Consider the following 21,075-nt stretch of genomic DNA (forward strand, 5'->3'; position numbering starts at 1 on the left):
TTTGTGCCCCGCCCCCGGGAGAGCACTTCCGGCACAGAGGAATTCCGGGTGGGGTGAGATTGCCTGCCGACTCTCTGTGCGGTCGTGAAGGTGGGTGTGGGGGTGCCTCATGAGTGCGGCGCCCCTCGTGGGCTACAGCAGCAGCGGCTCCGAAGATGAGGCCGAGGCCGGGTCCCGGGTTCGGCTGGGGGCTGAAGGCCGCAGTCGGTGAGGAGCGAGGAAGTCTTTCTGGGGAAGGGTGATTGGAGAGGGTCCGGGGCTGCTCGCGAGGGAAAGAAAAGGGGCACGGGGTGGGGGGAAGGAGGACCAGACAGAGCCTCGGTGTGCCCCCACCTGGCTGGGTCAAGGTTAGGAGGCAGGAAACAGGGTGGGTTTGGGTCCAGCCTCGGGCGCCGGCCCACTCTGTCTCCTGGCACGCACCACTGTACCACCATAGGTCTGTTTCCTCATTTGGAAAGTGTTTTCTTTAATCTAATAAATATTCATGAAGTACTCGCTCTGCGCCAGGCTGGGAACTGGGGACTCAGCAGTGAGCAAAGTAGGAAGTCTCCTACTTTGTGGAGGACCTTCGGTTGTTAATTGCCAGGCCTGGTACCTGCTGAGTGCTTTTCAAGCAGCACTTTCGTTCATCCCACTTTATGGATGAGGAAACGGGAGGTCCACAGAGAGCATATTACTTGCCTAAGACCACAGAGCTAGGAAGTGTCACTCTGGCTCAGGCCTGTCCAGTTCAGTTCAGCTCACTTGCTCAGTCGTGTCCGACTCTTTGCAACCCCATGAATCGCAGCATGCCAGGCCTCCCTATCCATCACCAACTCTCGGGATTTACCCAAACTCATGTCCATTGAGTCGGTGATGCCATCCAGCCATCTCATCCTCTGTCGTCCCCTTCTCCTCCTGCCCCCAATCCCTCCACATATCGCCACCTGCTCCTTTGTTTCCCATGGGGTCCAGGTTCCTAGAAAGTCTGCTTCCAGGAGTTGTTCACTGAGTCGTGTCCCATGCTTTGCAACCCCATGGACTGCAGCCCCCCAGGCTTCCCTGTCCTTCACCATCTCCCCAAGCTCGCTCAAACTCATGTCCATTGAGTCGGTGATGCCATCCAACCAACTCATCCTCTGTCATCCCCTTCTCCTCCCACCCTCAATCTTTCCCAGCATCAGGGTCTTTTTCAGTGAATCAGCTCTTCACATCAGGTGGCCATAGTATTGGAACTTTAGCTTCAGCATTAGTCCTTCCAATGAATATTCAGGGTTGATTTCCTTTAGGATTGGCTGGTTTTATCTCCTTGCAGTCCAGGAGACTTTCAAGAGTCTTCTCCAGCACCACAGTTTGAAAGCATCAATTCTTCGGCACTCAGCCTTCTTTAACGTCCAACTCTCACATCTGTACATGACTACTGGAAAAACCTGGGAGACACCAATGAAAGAGTGTTGGGGAAAGAGCTTTGTGGTTATCTAATGGCACTTGGTGAGAAATAGACATGCAGAGTCACCCTGTACAAGGGGTTACAACTTTCCTCACATGTACAGACAGAGAAAGTAGGAAGCTAACTGGGCTTCTTTTCTTCTTTCCTCTTGCAGGGGCCAGAGCCCCCTTCCCGGCCAGAGGTTGCCAGTACCCGACAGTGTGCTGCACATGTTCCCCGGCACTGAGGACGGGCCTGTGGATGATAGTGCGAAACACGGGGGCCGGGTGCGCACCTTTCCCCATGAGCGTGGCAACTGGGCCACCCATGTCTATGTACCTTGTAAGTAATGCCTGAGAGACATGTGGCTGACACCGACAAGGTGCCTCTTATGGGAGGAAGCTGGCCCCAATCAGGAGGAAGCCAGAAACCTCAAGTTCTGACACTGATAGTGAGAAAGAGATCAACTCAGCAGGGAGAGGGCAAGCTCTGGCTTCAAGTCCCACCCCACGCTAGCCCTGATGAGTGAGTGGCAGGCAGAAAAAGCCCAGGCTTCAGAGTCTGACCTCACTCCACTACCCACTACTCTGGGTGCCCTTAGTTAAGTTGCTAGACTTCTCAGATGCTTATTTCCCCAGCTTTTTTCAGTGCTGTGCCAATGTATATATTTTATTTGTTAGAAAAGATGAGGGCATGCAGTTCTTCCCTGAGCTTTCTCCATATGACACTACATGTTGGACAGCCTTCCTCTCATTACAGAAGGCAAGCTCATGATTATGGCTCCACAGTAACCCATCCTTGTGGAGAAGGCAATGGCACCCCACTCCAGTACTCTTGCCTGGAAAATCCCATGGACGGAGGAGCCTGGTAGGCTGCAGTCCATGGGGTTGCTAAGAGTCGGACACAACTAAGCGACTTCACTTTCACTTTTCACTTTCATGCATTGGAGAGGGAAATGGCAACCCACTCCAGTGTTCTTGTCTGGAGAGTCCCAGGGACAGGGGAGCCTGGTGGGCTGCCGTCTATGGGGTCGCACAGAGTCAGACACGACTGAAGTGACTTAGTAGGTAGCAGTGGTCTTGAAAGTGGGGTATGTGCCCTGAGGGAGAAATCAAGGTGACCTCTTAGAAAGAAAAGCATTAAGACTTTTTAATGTATTTCTCTTTATCTCATCTTTTTAAGTTTCTACTCTTCAGAGCGTACATTTTGTAACATAGTTTTGCAGTGGAGCGCATGTTTGTAATTTATTAATAAATGTACATTGATGTAGGTATGTGTGCAAGCTCGTTAACTAATGGCATGTGTGATCAAGGTAGTTTGGATATCCCTGCTTTAGATGTGGACTTTGAGGACCCCTGCTTTCTCTGTCACATATTTCTCTTTTTACTCGAATTCTTTTCAAAAAGCATATGTATGTATATGTGTCAGTTCAGTTCAGTTGCTCGGTCGTGTCCACCTCTTTGCAACCACATGGACTGCAGCACACCGGGCCTCCCTATCCATTGCCAATTCCTGGAGCTTACTCAAACTCATGTCCATTGAGTCAATGATGCCATCCAACCATCTCATCTTCTTTTGTCCCTTTCTCCTCCTGCCTTCAATCTCTGCCAGCATCAGGGTATTTTCAAATGAGTCAGTTCTTTGCAACAGGTAGCCAAAGTATTGGAGTTTCAGCTTCCACATCAGTCCTTCCAATGAATATTCAGGGTTGATTTCCTTTAGGATGGACTGGTTGGATTTCCTTGCAGTCCAAGAGACTCTCAAGAGTCTTCTCCAACACCACAGTTCAAAAGCATCAATTCTTCAGCACTCAGCTTTCTTTATAGTCCAAGTCTCACATCCATACATGACCACTGGAAAAACCATAGCTTTGACTAGACGGACCTTTGTTGGCAAAGTAATGTCTCTGCTTTTTAATATGCTGTCTAGGTTGGTCGTAACTTTTCTTCCAAGGAGCAAGTTATATGTGTATTCTATAACCATAAATATATATTAAAATATGATTAGAATACATAGACATTGGCTGGGCTTCCCAGGTGGCTCAGTGGTAAAGAATCCACCTGCCAGTGCACGAGACGCAGGTTGGATCCCTGGGTCGGGAAGATCCCCTGGAGAAGGAAATGGCAACCTGCTCCAGTAGTCTTGCCTGGAAAATTCCACAGACAGAGGAGCCTGGCAGGCTATAGTCCGTGGGGTCGAAAAGAGTCAGACACGACTTAGCGACTAAACAACAAGATGTTGGCTGCTCTCAAAGTAACTTTCTCCTAAAACCTAAAGTAACAAAAGCCTTTCTCTGCTCCTGGCCATCATGTGGCCATCCTGCTAAGAGAATGGCCCACCCTCTCCACTCTTCCCCTCCAGACGAAGCCCGGGAGGAGTTCCTGGACCTGCTTGACGCATTGCTGTGCCACGCGCAGACATACGTCCCCCGGCTGGTGAGGATGGAAGCCTTCCACCTCAGCCTGTCCCAGAGCGTGGTTCTGCGCCACCACTGGATCCTCCCCTTCGTGCAGGCTCTGAAAGACCGAGTGGCCTCCTTCCAGAGGTGAGTGTCTCGTGCTCTGTCTGCCTCTCCTCTCCTTCCCCTCCAAGTTCCCATTGGGATGGACCTGTGGGATGGTGTTACCCCAGCAAGCAGGCCAGACCTAAAGGCTAGCACACTGAGTATCTCCCAGAGCTGTGCCCTGTACATGTCATCCCGTGTGACTTTGATGTATGAAACAGAACCCGTAAGATGTATATAGATAAGAGATTTATTATAGGTGTTGGCTTATGCAGTTATGGAGGCCAAGAAGTCCACCATCTGCCGTCTACAAGGAGAGAACCAGGAGAGCTGGTTGTGTAATTCAGCTTGATTTCAAAGTCCTAAAATAACAGGGGACTGGTGATGTAAGTCCTGATATGAGCCTGAAAGCCTGAAACCCAGGAGTGCTGATGTCAGAGGGTAGGAGAAGATGGATGTCTCAACTCATGTAGGGAAGGGGAGTTTGTCCTTCCTCGGCCTTTCTATTCTGTTCAGGCCCTCAGCATGTTGGATAATACCCACCCATTGAGGAAGGCCGTTTGCTTTACCCAGTTCATCAGTTCAAATGTTAATCTTTCCAGAAATACCCTCACAGACAAACCCCAAGATAATGGCTTACCAGCTCTCTGGACATCCCTTAGATCAGTCAGGTTAACACATAAAATTAAGCATCACCAGTCTATCCCTTCTCGACTTGACACTTACATGCATCTTCTTAAACCACACTTAATCTCTAAATTAAGACTACAACAACTATAACTCTGCCTAACATGATACAACATCCATTTGTGCTTCTGAAAATGCACTAATCCCTTTCCCAGAATGGGGGGGTAAGGTTCTTGAGCAATGTTTTTGCTCTTCTAATCACCCCTAACTTGAATGCGTGCTCAGTCATGTCCAACTCTTTGTGACTCCATGGACTGTAGCCTGCCAGGCTCCTCTCTCCATGGCATTTCCCAGGCAAGAATACTGGAATGGGTTGCCATTTCCTCCTCCAGGGGATCTTCCCAACCCAGGGATCAAACCCATGTCTCCTGCATTGGCAGGTGGACTATTTTACCCCTGAGCCACCTAGAGCCCATAACTTGAATACCAATTAACAACACTTAAGTGCTAAAATAAAGTCATTCCATCCTATATTATGTGATAAGGGAGTAAGAGAAGAAAACAAAGATATTTGCTTAATATATGTACAGGCAAATCTTGTTTTATTATGTTTCACGATACAGCATTTTTTAATAAACTGAAGGTTTGTGGCAACCCTGCATTGAGCAAGTCTGTCAGCATCATGTTCCAGCATTTGCTCTTGTGTCTGTCATATTTCGGTAATTCTAGCAATATTTCAAACTTTCTCATTATCCTTATATTTGTCATGGTGATATTTGACGTTATTATTGTAATTGTTTTGGGATGCCAGGAGCCACACCCATATAAGAGGGCAGACAGTTGATAAATGCGAATGTTCTGACCATTCCACCGACCAGCCATTCCCCCGCATCTCTCTCCCTCCCCTTGGGCCTCCCTATTCCCTGAGATACAACAGTATTGAAATTAGTAACCCTACACTAGCCTCTTAAGTGTTCAAGTGAAAGGAAGGGTCACACGTCTCTCACTTCACATCAAAAGCCAAAAATGATTAAGTGAGGAAGGCATGTCAAAAGTGGAAGGAAACTGGAAGCTAGGCCTCTTGTCCCTGTTAGCCAAGTTGTGACTGAAAAGGGAAAGTTCTTGAAGGAAATCAGAAGTGCTCCTCCAGCGAATGCAGGAATGGTAAAGCAAAAGAGCCTGGAGAAAGTTTTAGTGGTCTGGACAGATGATGAAACCGGCCACAGCATTCCCTTCAGCCAAAGCCTGAGTCAGAGCAAGGCCCTAACTCTTAAATTCTGTGAAGGCTGAGAGGGGAGGAAGCTGCAGAAAAGTTTGAAGCTGGCAGAGGTCGGTTCATGAAGTTTAAGGTAAGAAGCTGTCTCCATAACATGAAAATGTGAGATGAAGATGCAAGTGCTGATGTAGATGCTGCCGAAAATTACCCAGAAGATCTAGCTAAGATCATTAATGAAGGTGGCCACACCAAGCAACAGATTTTTCAGTGTAGCTGAAACAGCCTTCTATTGGAAGAAGATGCCAGCTAGGATTTTCATAGCCTGAAAGGGGGTGTCAGGGCTTAGCTTCACAGCTTCATAGAACAGGCTGACTCTCTCGTTAGGGGCTAATACAGCTGCTGATTTTAAGTTTAATCCAATGCTCATTTGCTATTTCAAAAATCCTAGGGCCCTTAAGAATTATTCTAAATCTACTCTGCTGATGCTCTATTAATGTAACAACAAAGCCTGGATGACAGCACGTCTGTTGACAGCCTGGTTTACTGAATATTTCAAGCCCACTATTGAGACATTCAGCTCAGAAGAAAGATTCCTATCAAAATATTACTGCTCAGTGACAATGCGCCAGGAGACCCAAGAGCTCTGATGGAGATGGACAGATGAGGTCAGTGTCGTTTCTCTGTTGCTAACACAACATCCATTCTGCAGTCCGTGGATCAAGGGCTAAATTTCAACCCTCAAGTCTTACTTAAGAAATATGTTTCGTTTAGGTTATAGCTGCCAAAGGTAATAATTCCGCTGATGGATCTGGGCAAAGTCAATTGAAAATCTCTGGAAAGGATTCACCATTCTAGATGCCATTAAGAACATTTGTGATTCATGGGAAAAGGTCAAAATACCACCATACACGGGAGTTTGGAAGAAGTTGATTCTAGTCCTCATGGGTGACTTTGAAGGGGGCAAGACTTCAGTGGAGGAAGTAACTGCAGATGTGATGGAAGAAACAAGACAGCTAGAATTAGAAGTGAAGCCTCACAATGGGAGTGAGTTGCTGCCATCTCATGATAAAACTTTAATGGCTGAGGAGTTGCTTCTTATGACTGAGCAGAGAACGTGGCTTCTTGAGACAGAATAAGATGCCATGAAGATAGTTGAAATGACGACCAAGGATTTAGAATATTACATAAACTTAGTTGATAAAGCAGTGGCAGGGTTTGAGAGGATTGATTCCAATTTTGAAAGAAGCTCTCCTGTGGATAAAGTGCCACGAAACAGCATTGCATTGCATGCTATGGAGTAATTGTTCATGGAAGGAAAAGAAGGTTGATGGAGCAAACTTCATCATTTGCCTTATTGTCTTATTCTAATAAATTGCCATCACCACCCCAGTCTTCAGCAACCACCACCTTGACCAGTCAGCAGCCATCTACACTGAGCCAAGACCCTCCACTAGCAAAGAGATTATGACTCACTGAACGCACAAATGATGGTTAGCAGGTTTTACTAATAAAGTATTTTAAAAATAATGTAGATTGTTTCTTTAGACATAATGCCTTTGCATGCTTAGTTGACTGCAGTGTAGTATAAACATAACTCTTATATGCACTGAGAAGCCAAAAAATTGTGACTCACTTTATTGCTGCTGCTGCTGCTGCTGCTAAGTTGCTTCAGTTGTGTCCGACTCTGTGTGACCCCACAGATGGCAGCCCACTAGGCTCCTGTGTCCCTGGGATTCTCCAGGCAAGAATACTGGAGTGGGTTGCCATTTCTTTCTCCAGTGTGTGAAAGTGAAAAGTGAAAGTGAAGTCACTCAGTCGTGCCCGACTCTTGACCCCATGGACTGCAGCCTACCAGGCTCCTCCATCCATGGGATTTTCCAGGCAAGAGTACTGGAGTGGGTTGCCTTCTCCACACTTTATTGCAGTATTCACTTTATTGCCGTGTTCTAGATCCAAACTCACAGTGTCCCCTAGGTGTCCTGTATTTATACTCACAGATGTATTCATAAAATAAGGAAATTCTCATGATGATTACAGTCCTCATTTCTGTAACTGGTCACATGGTCATAGCTGATATTTACAGCTACCTTCCACTTCCTAGCTCTCTATTCCCTTTGCCTTTGGCAAGCACCTCAAGTGGTTATGGTTCTTTACCTGGGGTAGTGACCCAAACCTTTATTCCTGAAGGATCTGGCCCATTACTAGTCCTGCCTGGGTTGCTTGGTATACTTTTCCGCTGGCCTGAGTCAGTGGGCATGGTTAATACTAAAAGATCTAACAGCAGGTCTCCTGTATCCCAGGCACCCTTTCCCTTATCTCCATCATGGAGTTCTAGTCCAATTTCCCCTTGGTAGTCAGGATCAAGGACCCCAGCCAACACTGGAACTCTTTGTTGATTCAAAGGTACAGGAGCCCAAAGTGGCAAGTCTTTTTTTTTTTTTAATATTATTTATTTGGCTGTACCGTGTCTTTGTTGCAGCATGTAGGATTAGTTCCCCAACCAGGGATCAAACCCTGGCCCCCTGCATTGGGAGTGTGAAGTCTTAGCCACTGGACCACCAAGGTGGCAAGTCTCAACTTCCAGTTCAATGAAAGCACTATGTCTCCTGTGGGAAGTATTCCTCCCTCTGGAACTAAGACCTCTGGGCTACCAGAGCATGAAGTTGTGGGAACAGAAAGTAAACATTTTGCTAATAGATCACTCATATTAGTGGTTCCACTCCCATTTCCACCCCTTGATTCCTGGCCCTGTGAATCCTGGCTACGGGAGAATCAGCACCATATGTGTCTGCTGATTCAGAGCAGATACAGATAGCGTGGGTTCTGTTATAAAATAAAGTAAATGAAAAGTGTTAGTCACTCAGTTGTGGTCAACTCTTTTCGACCCCACAGACTATAGCCTGCTAGGCTCCTCTGTCCATGGAATTTTCCAGGCAAGAATATTGGAGTGTGTTGCCATTCCTTTCTCCAGGGGATTTTCCGACCCAGGAGTCAAAGCCGGGTCCTCCAAGTTGCAGGCGGATTCTTTACCATCTAAGCAACCAGGGAAGCCCAAGAATACTGGAGTGGGTAGCCTATCCCTTCTCCAGGGGATCGTCCCAACCCAGGAATCTAACCCAGGTTTCCCGCATTACAGGCAGCTTCTTTACCATCTGAGCTACGTGGGAAGCCCCATGTTGTTGCTTAGCCGGGGTCAGAATTGTCTTTTTTTTTTAACCTACAAGGAAAAAATTGGCCCTTAAATCATCTATTAACACCAACCTGATGATGTCTTTCTCAGTTCCCATCAGTAAAGCTGAGATAGTCTCAAATTGCTTATCAAAATCAACTGTTCTTAATAAAGTAAAATTTTTACTAGCATCTGAATGAAGCTATGGGTTACCTGGACTCAGCGATTATTTAAGCTCTTGTATTCTAGGGTTGAGTTTACCACCTGTATAACAGGGCGACAATACTACATGTGAAATGAGTTAACTATAGTTTCAAAGTGATGTTTTTTTTAATATAAGCTGTTTTCTCTAAAAATATTTTTCTTATCATTTTCCCTGAAATGTGGTTCTTCTGTATTTCAGATTCTGCTTTACCGCCGACCAGGTAAAGATTTACACCAATCAAGAGAAAACCAGGTGGGTCTCCCTGCTCTGCCCCCAGTTGTTCCCAGAAGAGGATTCTTTGCAGTAAAGACTTGAGGGGGCCTTGTCTGTCTCATTTTTTGGTTTGTTTGTGTTTTAACCAGCTCTATGACTACCAAGGCAGTTGTCCCCAAATCTGAACCTTTCATTAAGAAAAATAACTCCAGGAGCATAAGAGGAGGAGCAGAGGTAGAGAATAACATCTTGGTTTAGTGGGGAAAGCCTGAGACAAAAAAACCCTGGGTGCCTGCCCAGCTGTCTCCAATTTAACGTTGAGCTCATACCTTCAACCTCTGTGACCTGCCATTTCCAAGCTGTCACAGGCATGCCCTGACACATCTATCAGTGGGCAGTTGTGAGGCTCAAATGAACTGAACGAGTTTTATAAAAGCATTCAAGGATGAGATGAACAAAAAAAATTGTTATTAACAAGGCTTCCAAGCAAACCTCCTTGTCAGATCCACTCACTGAGTTGCCTTCTGCTCTCAGCACCTCTGAGAGGACAGCTCATTCCTTCATTCTGCAAAATTGGTTCAGCACGTCCTGGTGCCAGAGACTTGCTGTACACTGCAGGTCAGCAATGAAAAGGTCAGCACAGTCCTTGCTCTTTGGGGTCTCACATTCTGCAGGGGGAGATAAACAAGGAAATGAGCCTCTTAGAAACTACTGTGATATGAGTCTGGATCATGCAGCCAAGGACAGCCCTAGGGAGCTGGCATTTGCCAGTGACCTAAGGATGAAAAGTAATGAGCCTTGGGAAGCGCTACTGAGAGAGCCTCCAAGCAGAGGACACAGCCGAGGAGGTGGTCTAAGGAGGAAGGAGCCTGGCTTGTTTGAGGAGGCCAATGAAGCGGAACCCGGGGAGCAAGTGGGAGAGCGAGAGGAGATGAGTCAGTCCGGGTTAGCTCCTACCGGGCCTTCAAGGTCAGGGTCAGGAGTTTTCAGGGTCACGGAAGCCACTGGAGGGATCTGCACAGAGACGTGATCCAACTTACGTTGGTAACTGTCAGTCTGGCCCAATCGTGTCTGTGGCTCCCACATGGAGACAAGATGTAGAGGAGGTTGGATGCAGGGAGAGAGAGAGAAGACAGGTGTCACCATCCAGGTGAGGTGCCAAGGTGTCCTAACTCAGGGTGATGGCAGTGCAAGGGCCAAGAAGCAGACGTATTCCTGATACACTGCAGGTAGAATCAACCAGAATCATCAGTGAGTCCGATCTATGCACAGTAAGGGGAAGAACCAAAGTAGATGCCTGGACTTGGGGTTTGAACAGCTGGGTAAATAAATGGTCCCACTTCCCGAGTTTGGAAACACCTGTGGGAGGAAAATCCGTTTTGCTTTGTTCCCAGTAAACATTGCCACTGATGATATCCCCGGGTACCCATGGGTGGAAGAGGTACATACACAGTGAAGCAGACAGGAGAGGTGCCAGCCAGAGATGGAAATGTGGGAGCCATCCGGCTGTGTGATACTGAAACCAGGGCTGGGGTGGGGGCCAGGGGCACATGGAGCAGATCAAAGGCCTGAGGGCTGGGCTCTGCAACCCTTGACCATTTAGAGGCTGGAAAGAACAGAGGGCAGCAGAGGAGACTGAACCGGAGGCCAGAGGCAGGGTCACACCGGGACTGTATAGTGGGTGGTCTCTTGGAGCCAAGAGGAAAAAAATGGGTTTCAGGGAGAGAGGAACCAGCTGTGTCAGACCCTGCTGAGAGGCCAAGGTGAGGCCGGAGAAGTGTCCATCAAGTGCAGTAACCCGGAGGTGGGTGGCAGCTTTGATGTGAGCTGGCTGAAGATGGCGGGGCGGGAGAGACAGCGGAGGGCGACAGAGCATCTGAACATCAAGTCTGACTGAGGATGAAATGGAGACTGGCTGAGAACTCAGGTTCAAAGGAGGGGTTTTAAGGATGAGAGAATCCAGTGGTTAAGACACTGAATTTCCACTGCATGAGGCATGGGTTTGATCTCCAGTGGGGGGAACTAAGATCCCATATGCTGTGTTGCGGGGCCAAAAATAAATAAGAGGATAAAGATGAGAGTGTGCTACTGGGAGGGAGTCAGTGCCAGAGAGGGAAGCCCTGGAGAAGGACCCACCTGGGAGCAATGATGGTGAGCCTGGCCACAGAAGCTTCGGGTCCGTAGACTTGGCAGCAGCAGATGAAGATGGTCCTTCAGGGGATCTTAGACCCTAGGGAAAGAGGGGAGGTGTGCGGTTAGAGCTAGGGGAGGATGAGAGAGCCAGCTGGGAGAGCAGGGCAGTAAACTGAGTTCATGACCCAGACCTCCCGGCTTCCTTCTGTTGCATCCTCTGCCCTCCTCACGGCTGGTTTACATTCTCAGCAGCCGTGTCTCACACCGGTGTTGTCTCCACTGCTGTCTCCCCCCAGGACCTTTGTTGGGCTCGAGGTCACCTCAGGGCACGCCCACTTCCTGGACCTGGTTGCAGAGGTAGACAGGGTCATGGAGGAGTTTGACCTCAGCACTTTCTACCAGGTAATCAACGGGCGTCATTTTTCCTCTCCACCAACCCATCTCTAATGGCAATAAAACCAGCCTTAAAGAAACCCTTGCAGAGCCCTCCAGAACTTTCCCAGGGGAAGCGTCCATTCGGCTGGCCCTCAGATGACCCACACCCCTGGGGAGTTGAGGGTCTGATGTTGGGTCAGATACTGCCCAGCCAAAGTCCAGCATTTCTTACAAATCTTCTGTTATCTCTTCAGTATGCTCGACGAGATCTATGCCTTCGATTCTGATGTATCCATGCTTATCTTTATATTTTTTAAGAAGTAGCTTTCGCTAGTATTTTTTAGTCACATCACACTCCAGATAGAGTCGAAGCTTCACATCCCTTCCTGTGCCTTACCCCGTGCCCTCCAGGGGAACTTGAACCTACCCAAGTCGAATGTTATGGCTTTAAAGGGCCGGTGGTTTTGCTTGATATATTCTTTTAAAGTCATGCTGTGATATAGAAGTATGAATTTGAATGGAGATAATTTACAGTTTAATCATAATTTTAGATATTTCAGGTTTTGTTCACCTTAAAAAGTATGTCATCTATTGAAATGTTTCACATCAGAAAACATTAAATCTGGGACATAGGTTCTCTTCCATGTCCCAAATGTAAGGACTCAATGTTATGACATGTAAAGGAGAGCCTCTGAGAACAGGACTGTCTTAGCTCAGGCTGCCATAGCCAGATACCAGAGACTGGATGACTTAAACAATAGAACTTTATTTTCTCCCAATTCTGGAGCCTAGAAGCCTGAAACCAAGGTGCCATCATGGTCAGTTTCTGGTGAGGCCTCTTTTCTTGGCTTGTTGATGGCCATCTTCCCATCGTGTCCTCATTCAATGGAAAGAGAGAGGGAGGAGCCATCTGCCGCCTCTTACGTGGGCACTAACCCCCTCACGAGGGCTTCACCTTCATGACCTCAGCTAAACCCAGTTATCTCCCAAGGGCCCCTTCTCCAAATACCATCACCTTGGGGATTAAGACTTTAATATATGAATTGGGATGGGGGGAGGGGAACACACAATTCAGTCCATAGCAAGGATCAGCCCAGGGCTATTGTATCTATCCGTGGAGGCACTTGGGATCAACACCAAGGATCTAGTCTCCATGGATCAGGTCAGGGATCCAGTAGGGATACTGGGACAACTCTCGTTGCGGAGCTCTTGTGACGTCTGCCACGGCATCCAGGTGACCACCTGCCTCTCTGCTGTTCCTCTGCAGGACCCCTCCTTCCACATCAGCCTGGCTTGGTGTGTGGGTGACGCGCGTCTCCAGATGGAAGGGCCGTGCCTGCAGGAACTACAGGTGAATTCCTGGCTCGAGAGCCGGGCAGGTGCTGAACTCCGGAAGTAATGCTGTGGAAGGTGGGGAATGGGAAGGGGGCTGACAAACCCTGAGGATTAGGCCCACAAACCGGAATCCCTGGGAGATAACTGGCCTGGCCAGAGAGACCCACACCTCCTGCTGCTCCTCTCAGCGCAGTCTCAGACCAGCGGCAGGGCACCACCTGGGAGCTTATTAGCGACATCCACTCTCTCGCCCCAACCCAGACCTAAGGAGTCAGAAGTTAACAAGATGTCTGGGGATTTGTGTGCACGTTAAAACTGGAGACGCCCTGCCCGAAAACACTGATCTCAGAGGACGCTGCCGACTTCCCCTCAAGTCCACAGCCCCTCGCCCAGAGGTCAAAGGCTCGGGTGCTCACAGGGGCCCGGCAGGGGCTGGAAATGAGTGAAACGTGCCAGGTGTCCAGAACGTCCATCCTCACAGCCTTTCTCATCTTGTGATAAGTAGGGGGTAACTTACACTTTCCCGTCAGTGCCCTCAGAGGAGCTGATACCTCTCGGAAAGGAGACGGTGGGGAGTTGCCGTGTAGGAATGTGGACCTTGTGTTGCAAGCACTTGTTTTTCAAGAAAAGCCAGAAACCTAGATTTTTTTTTTTTTATGTGTAATCACCCTATTTTCAAATGTTGGCCACCAGTATGTATTTTTTAAGAAAATATTGTTTGAGCCAAAGGAAACACATGCAGGCGGGAGACAGCCCCTGGGCCATTATCAGGTAGCCACGTCTGTTCTTGGCCTGATCACGCTGGAGGCGGCGAGGAGCTGTGGGCTCCGGCTCTAGCAGACCCAGGTCCCAGGCCTGGTTTTATTGGATTCTATGATCCAGGACTCGGAGCATCCATTTCCTCGTCTGCCAAGGGAGGCTGATAGCACTGGCCTCACAGAATAGCAGAGCTGATTAGACAAGGTAGCCTGATCCGTGAAGGATTTCGCTAGGCTGGCTTTGTTCGCAGTGCCGTCTGGGTCCCTGATTCCTCTTAACGCAACTGTCCTCTCCTGGCTCCTGCTTTTAAGGGAATCGTGGATGAGTTTGAAGACTCTGAGATGCTGCTGCGTGCGTACGCCGAGCAGATTCGCTGCAAGTCTGGGAACAAATTCTTCTCGATGCCTTTGAAGTGAGCACCAGAGGCCCTCATTGTCCTGGGCCCCTCTGCAGCCAGACAGAGATGGAAGAACCCACTCAGATCGCTGGGGATGCTGCCAGCCCTCCACCGGGGGGCCTGGCTGGAGGAGGGACAGCTGCTCTGGGTGCTCTTTGGGAGCTGGTTCTCTTGGCCTCTTTGAGTTGCAGGTCAGGTACCACTGCATTGTAGTCTTTCCCAGAAATCACCAGTAGAGGGCAGCCTGGGCTTCCTAGTTCTAGGTCTGTGGTGGTTATGCAAAAAAGCAAAACAAAACAAAAAATGGGGGTCACCTGGTGAGCCCACCCGTACTCAGCCAGTACCCCCATGGTAGTCCCGCCAACAAATGGCCCCTCCCCCACACCCCCTTGGGCTGTCTGCATTTGGATGCCATTGGCCCCAGACGAGAGCTTTTTGAAGCCATCATGCCCTGTCTCATCTCTGCTCAGGCCTGACAAAGGGTGCTTCCACGGGCCTGTCATGCTCCCTCCTTGAAGCAGTGTCGCTTTTATTTATTTATTTTTAGTCTCACCCCCTCCTATGCCAGTGGAGGCCATCTCAGGGCCAAGGCCCAGGGTGCTAATTTGTGGTTTAGCATCAGTTTTCTCCATTCCTTCCTCCCACTCACCCCCAGCCAGGTGCCTGGGAGATTTGAGCAGATGTTTCATCTTGGCCTGACTGGTGGCTTTAAGCCAGGCCTCCAACGCTCTGACCTCTGGCTTCCCATCAGCTTCCCAAAGAAGCCAAGAGGCGCCTTCCCCAGGCAGAGCTCTCTTTCTGCCGCCTCCGGCTGCCTGCTGCGGCCTGCGGGCATTCCGGGGGCACTCGGAGGAAGGGCCAGGGCTTGCACAGGGGTTTTTGTTTTCCTTGAGCCCTCAGCAGAGCCAAGGGCCAGTCCTCCCTCCAGCTGCCACCTGGATTTCTAGTGATGGCGGAAGAGACACTTTTACGTTTTAGTTTTAAATTATGTTCAACAAATAAAACTTAGGGTTTTTATTTTGGACTCTGTTTTGGACTGCTTCTGTTCAACCAGATGCAAAGATGACTTTCCTCTGCCCCCATCTTCTCTAACCTGCTTCATGGTGGGAATGCACTCTTAGGAGTCTCCGTTTTGACCTCTTAAGGTGGCCATGAGAAGCCTTGACGATACATCAGTACAGGGTGCGGGCACCTGGCCTGCCAGGCCTGCTCGCCAGAGGTGGGTACCTGGACCAAGGCATAAGCACAGACATCTAGACACGATCCTGCTGTGACACTTCTGGAGTCCTTTCTAGAACCCTCTCATCTCTTCCTCCCAGGAACCCCCTGGAGAGTAAACCAGGTAGGAGTGATTATTCTGCTTTTCCAGAAAAGCAGGTTCCATGAATTGTCACATGAGAAGTCAGACAAGGCCCTAACCTTAGTGCTGTCCTTTGCAGCCTGCCAGGCCCGCTGTCCCTGCTCCAGCCCAGACCACCCCCTCTCCCCTGGGAAGGATGTGGGGAGAAGGGTGCCTGTGGCTCTGGTTCCCACTCTCCTTCCTGCACCTCTGAACCTCTCTCCTGGCCTCTTCGTGAGGCCAGCTCCCAATCACCACCCTGGAGAGACCCAGGAAATCACTTTCTGTGCCTTCTTCCCCAAGCCCTCTGCATGGAGCTGCTGATTCAACCAGGATTGGCCAGTCAGGTCTGCTGGCTTTTGAGGTCACACGGGCTGGAGAGGGAGATGCAGGCCAGCCTTCCTGGCAATTCCACTGTGCAGCCAGCGCTTACTGACACCTGCTCTGCACCAGCCCCGACCTGGGCAGCTAAGTGAATCAGCCTCCTCCAACCCACTGGATGCTAATGAGGGGGTGGGGCTGACAGGTGCAGAGGATCCCATTCCCATCTGGGAGATGCAAGCAAAACCACCCGATTTCCTGCAGGTTCCAATTTCAGGATAGAGACCAGCATCTCACAAGGCAGGTATTGAGGGCGTGGACCACCTGATCCTCCTCATCAGGGCCCTGGAGGCTCCATCTCAGGCACTCGTTCTTCCTGGGAGGGCCCCCCGTCAGCCCCCACTCCCACCCCCCATGTCATGTAGCATCACCATTAACAAACCCAAGGGGACTGACTGACCGACCGGCCCCCTGGGGGAGGATGTGGTGCAAGGATGGAATTAGAGTGCGGCATCTTTGAGAGATGGGCCAAGATCAATAACTGTCTCTTCCAGGGAGAATGGAGGTGGTGATGGAGGAAGCAGGAGATTCACCGAGGGGGGAGGGGCGGCGGGCGTCAGGGCTTGGCGGGCGCCCAGACGCTGAGCGAGCCGCTGGAGAGGCTGCGATCGGGCGCCGCGCTGACAGTGCAGAAGCAGCTGGGGCTCTTCCATAAGAGGAGATGTGTTCAGGAGACAGGAGGCGAGACCAGAGCCAGCTGGGGTCCACCCCTCGGCAGGCTGGCTCGGAATAAAGACACGCTGTCGAGGAGGGGTTTATCACACCAGGGAGGGTGCAAAATCAACACATCTGTCCTTAGATGTTCCCCACAGGGCAGGGAAATCATCATCTCCCGGCCTGTTTGGCCCCCTTCCACCTGGCACTCTCCGTTCTCTCCACACGCCTCTCCAGACCACCCCAGCTTTGTTTCCAAGGAAGAGGGAAATTACCCCAGCTTGTTTGTTTATTCCCGGTCTCGGTACCAGGAGCCCCGAGGGGCCCGCAGCAGGGCGGCCAGGGGTTGGGGGTGGGGGGCTCCGGGCCTGCCTCCAACCCACCCTGCCTTTCCTTTACTGAAGGAGGGGTCTTGGCCTCTACCTGAGCCAGAGCCTGCCTTTTACAAATAAGTAGGTTGACCCCAAAAGGGGAGATCACTTGCTCAAGATGGCCCAGTAAATAAATAAAAAGTTTTAAGAAGGTTGCCCAGTAAGTAAATTTGTGCTGGGCCGGAACCCCTGGCCTGGCTTTGGATCCAGAGCTATTTGTATAACCTCTCACACCCCAGCAGGGTCTCAGAATGAAACTGTGCTGTGAAATGAGGTGTCTGGGATTTAATTAAAAAAGACTCCGGGACAAAAATGAGGGGAAGGTTAGGGGCTAGATGAAAAGACTGAGGCAAGATATGGGTGGTGTTTCAAAGCTGGGTGACTGAGAATAGATAGATGTATATATATATAACTGAGTCACTTTGCTGTACACCTGAAATTAACACGACACTATTAATCAACTATACTCCAATTAAAAAAAAACAAAAACAACTCGGTGACCGAAAGGTTGGAGTTCACAGGGCTCAGTCCCACTGGTCCCCTCAGGCCTTGGGGTCTGGCCAGAGCCACAGAACTGGAGACCCCTGTGATGGGTGCAGGTACAAACCCACCTTGGAGCCCTGAGGTACCTGTAGGGGCCAAAACCAGTCACTAAAGAGAAAACAATGACCAGCCCTGTCTGACTGTGGGTAAGCAGACAGCACTGCTTCCGGTTCCTGGGCTCCCACCCTTACTAGGTACCCCCTAAAAGCAAGCCTTTTTTTTTTTTTATTTTGCCAATTGTGAATAAATATTATGAAAGATTGCAGTGCAATCAGTTAAATGGAGACAACCCTGTTGTCCATTTCTGATGACTACACCACATTTCCCAGAAGGAAATCTCAAAGTGGAAACTTTAGAAATCCATTTCCCAAATGAGGGACCCCACACAAAAGTTCGTGGAAATGGACGAAATTGTCCCCTTTGTCCAAACCTCGACTTCTTTTCCCTCAGGATGCTCTGTTCAACACCAGGTAATGTCCACCGTCGGTGCTGACCAAGATTCGGTGCTTGACCAAACTTCAGTCACGTTCTCCTGAACCCTCTCCCTAACAAGGAACAGAGGCTGAGTTAGAACCCCAGGTTTCTCTGTGTGTAAGTGGAAAGGTACCATGTTCGAGAACATAGGGGCTTCTTGGGACTTCCCTGGGGATCCGGTGGCTGAGACTCCATGTTCCCAACACTGGGGTCCTGGGTTCCATCCCTGATCGGGGAACTAGATCCCACATGCCACATCTAAGAATGAAGATGGACGATCTCGACCGCCACAACTAAGACCCAGTGCAGCCAAATTAATTAATTTTTTTTTAAAAAAAGCATTAGTTATAAAAAAATAAACATGGGGGCTTGTTGATTGACTGAAACTGTCTTCATATTTCTGTGGACCACACGCTTCTACGGCCCTAGTACTGTCTGTTTTCACTGATAATACCTTACCCAAAACTCTAGAGCTAACACAGCCCCTCTTGGGGTTCCTGGAATCTGTTCAAATTAGTCTACCTAAGGGGAAGCCCTAGGGCAAAACAGAACTCAAATTTCTGATGCATGATGGTCCACTTTTTTCACTTGCTATGAAGAAGCCAAAAAGCAGCTAAATGATTCAAACTATTGAAGTTCTTCAACAATGTCTTCGGAAAATATTTTCTGACCCAGTAAACCCCATAGACCCCTTCACAGTGCCCGAGTCCCCCCTCCCAGCTCTCTATGACATCTGTCCTTCTCCCCAAAATGTCCTTCACCAGCAGCGGACATGGGTTTGATCCCTGGTCCGGGAAGATTCCACATGCGATGGGGCAAATAAGCCCATGCGCCACAACTACCAAAGCCTGTGTGCCAAGAGCCCACACCCACAATAAGAGAAGCCACGGCAATGAGGAGCCTGTGCACCAGGAGTAGAGAGTAGCCACCGCTTGCCACAACTAGAGAAAGTCTATGCATAGCAAGGAATACCCAGTGCAGCCAAAAATAAATAATGTTGTTTTTTGTTTTTTAACTTTCCTGATCTGCCAAATGAAAAGGGAAAAATTTATTGAAGAACTGAAGACTGTCCTGGGAGCATACTCTCCTGATTCCCCAACTGATGTCAACTTATCCCCCTACCAGTTGACCCTAGGGATGCTGCCCTTTGGTTTGGAAGGCCAAAGGGAACCCCATTTCTGAAGACCCTCAAGAGTCTCAGATGACCCTGATTCTTACAGGAGAATGAGGGAAGTAAGAGAAAAGTCACCAGGAGCCATCCCACCAAAACGGAGGGGTCCTGTATTGAAAATTGTAAACAGCAAAGAGATGAGCTGTGGCTGCCCATCTAATTGATGGCCATCTCCATCAATTAGAAACAACACAGTCAGAACACCCGGGGCTGGACCTGACCTCCCTAACGGCCTCTGCTCTGACCACAAGCTTTGTAAATGGCCTCAGGCCAGAGCTCCATGACACATTACAGAGAAATAGTATTAACGGGCAAAATGCAAACTTGTCTAACTCCAGGCATTAGCCCAGCATTATGAAGATGGTATTTCCAGAAAATTGCAAGCTTAAGGCACTGCAGTTAAAACAGCTAGAAGGACATGAAAATTTTAATCTATGGCAAGCTCCAAAATCATGGACCCCTCCTTCTGAAATTGTAAGAAAGAAGGACTTGAGTCTAGGAGTGGCCAGACCTCGAGAAGAGGGGAAAGCTACCCCTTAAGATAGAAATGGATCTTTCCCTGCCCCTGCCTAGGATTCCCCAATAGCACTGAAAGCCAGAAGGTCTTGAGGGGCCCTGACTGATAATCCAAGGTTTATTAGAAAGGAAATGCTCAGCCCCTACTTCTAATCCATGCATGACTCCCATTTGGGCCATCAAAACCCACAATGGTCAAGGAGGTTAGTTAGTCCAGATCTGAGATTTATTAAAATCATCAAACTCAGATTTGCCCTGCTGCCCAATCCTAGCACTATCCCATCTGCTGTTCCTCCCAACACCCAATACTTTCAGCCCTCAACTTGTGTTCTGCCTTGTTGAAGGCTTCCCAGGTGGCTCAAACGGTAAAGCATCTGCCTGCAGTGCGGGAGACCCGGGTTCGATCCCCGGGTTGGGAAGATCCCCTGGAGAAGGAAATGGCAACCCACTCCAGTACTCTTGCCTGGAAAATTCCATGGACTGAGAGGCTCCTCAGAGCCTGGTAGGCTATAGTCCATGGGGTCACAAAGAGTTGGACACGACTGAGAGACTTCACTTTACTTTAATTTACTTTACTTTACTTTCACCTGGGATAACCAATAACACACCTGGACTGTTATGCCCCAGGGATTACTGAGGCTCCCACTTTCTTCTCACACATCCTGAATGTCATTTCCAGGGACTTAAAATTCCCGGGAGACCCCACCATAATCCAACAAGGCAGATGACCTCCTTCTATGTTCTGGCAGTCATGACAGCCCCTTTTGGATGCTGAAGACCTTTCGAGGGCATTCGCAAGAAAGGGCCGCGAGGAGGCTAGAGACGAATTTCAGCTATGCTCTCTGTGTGTCTGCTATCTGGGTCATGATATTTCAGCTGCAGGGAAAACCATCTCCCCAGGCTCTGCTATTCAACATTTTTCCTCTCCCTGAAAGAAAAGGACAACTGACAGGGTTTGGGGGTCCTGCGGGATATTATAGGCCATAGAAACCTCATTTTTTAAAGTATTTTTATGTTTTTTAAATTATTTTTGGCCATGCTGGGTCTTTGTTGCTGCGTGGGCTTTCTCTAGTTGCAGCGAGCAGGGCAGGGGCTCCTCTCTGACTGTGGTGCGCAGGCTTCTCGTGGAGGGGGCTTCTCTTGCGGCAGAGCACAGGCTGCAGGGCAAGCAGGCTTCAGGAGTCCAAGGCATGTGGACCAGAGATCGACCCTCTGTCCCCTGCACTGGCAGGCGAATTCTTAACCACTGGACCACGAGGGAAACCCCATAATTTCTCTATGATTGC

At 49.2% G+C, this 21,075-nt stretch overlaps 1 protein-coding gene, 2 long non-coding RNA genes and 1 other non-coding gene across 9 annotated transcripts in view; 2 read left to right on the forward strand and 2 right to left on the reverse strand.

Moving 5' to 3' along the window:
• Positions 1 to 15,364, forward strand: USB1 (U6 snRNA biogenesis phosphodiesterase 1). Of its 5 annotated transcripts, none has more exons than XM_025268753.3 (8): positions 1 to 90; positions 1,584 to 1,750; positions 3,770 to 3,953; positions 9,327 to 9,380; positions 9,876 to 9,974; positions 11,771 to 11,876; positions 13,117 to 13,200; positions 14,255 to 15,364. In XM_025268753.3, the coding sequence occupies exons 2-8, from the start codon at positions 1,639 to 1,641 to the stop codon at positions 14,357 to 14,359; spliced, it is 744 nt and encodes a 247-aa protein (XP_025124538.1). In that variant the 5' UTR covers positions 1 to 90; positions 1,584 to 1,638; the 3' UTR covers positions 14,360 to 15,364. The 5 variants fall into 5 exon arrangements, with proteins under 5 accessions (XP_025124538.1, XP_025124537.2, XP_025124534.2 ...); XM_025268752.3 differs by lacking the exon at positions 14,255 to 15,364 and adding an exon at positions 13,446 to 14,154 and having other exon boundaries at positions 15 to 207; XM_025268749.3 differs by having other exon boundaries at positions 16 to 207.
• LOC123330388 lies at positions 9,788 to 11,895 on the reverse strand. The gene is made up of 4 exons (XR_006546257.1): positions 11,666 to 11,895; positions 11,478 to 11,571; positions 10,382 to 10,564; positions 9,788 to 10,009 (listed from the first exon to the last, which is right to left on the reverse strand). It is a non-coding gene; the product is annotated as an uncharacterized LOC123330388 (long non-coding RNA).
• Positions 14,360 to 21,075, reverse strand: part of LOC123330389 — a 14,806-nt gene continuing 8,090 nt past the window's right edge. For both annotated transcript variants that reach the window (XR_006546258.2, XR_006546259.2), the window contains exons 2-4: positions 18,059 to 18,173; positions 15,434 to 15,567; positions 14,360 to 14,605 (exon numbers count right to left, since the gene is read on the reverse strand). This is a non-coding gene — a long non-coding RNA (uncharacterized LOC123330389). The remainder of the gene's footprint in view (positions 14,606 to 15,433; positions 15,568 to 18,058; positions 18,174 to 21,075) is intronic.
• On the forward strand, positions 20,137 to 20,208 carry TRNAC-GCA. Its single transcript has one exon. It is a non-coding gene; the product is annotated as a tRNA-Cys (tRNA).

This window comes from Bubalus bubalis, chromosome 18, assembly GCF_019923935.1.
Source record: "Bubalus bubalis isolate 160015118507 breed Murrah chromosome 18, NDDB_SH_1, whole genome shotgun sequence".
In the NCBI taxonomy this organism is placed as follows: Eukaryota; Metazoa; Chordata; class Mammalia; order Artiodactyla; family Bovidae; genus Bubalus; species Bubalus bubalis.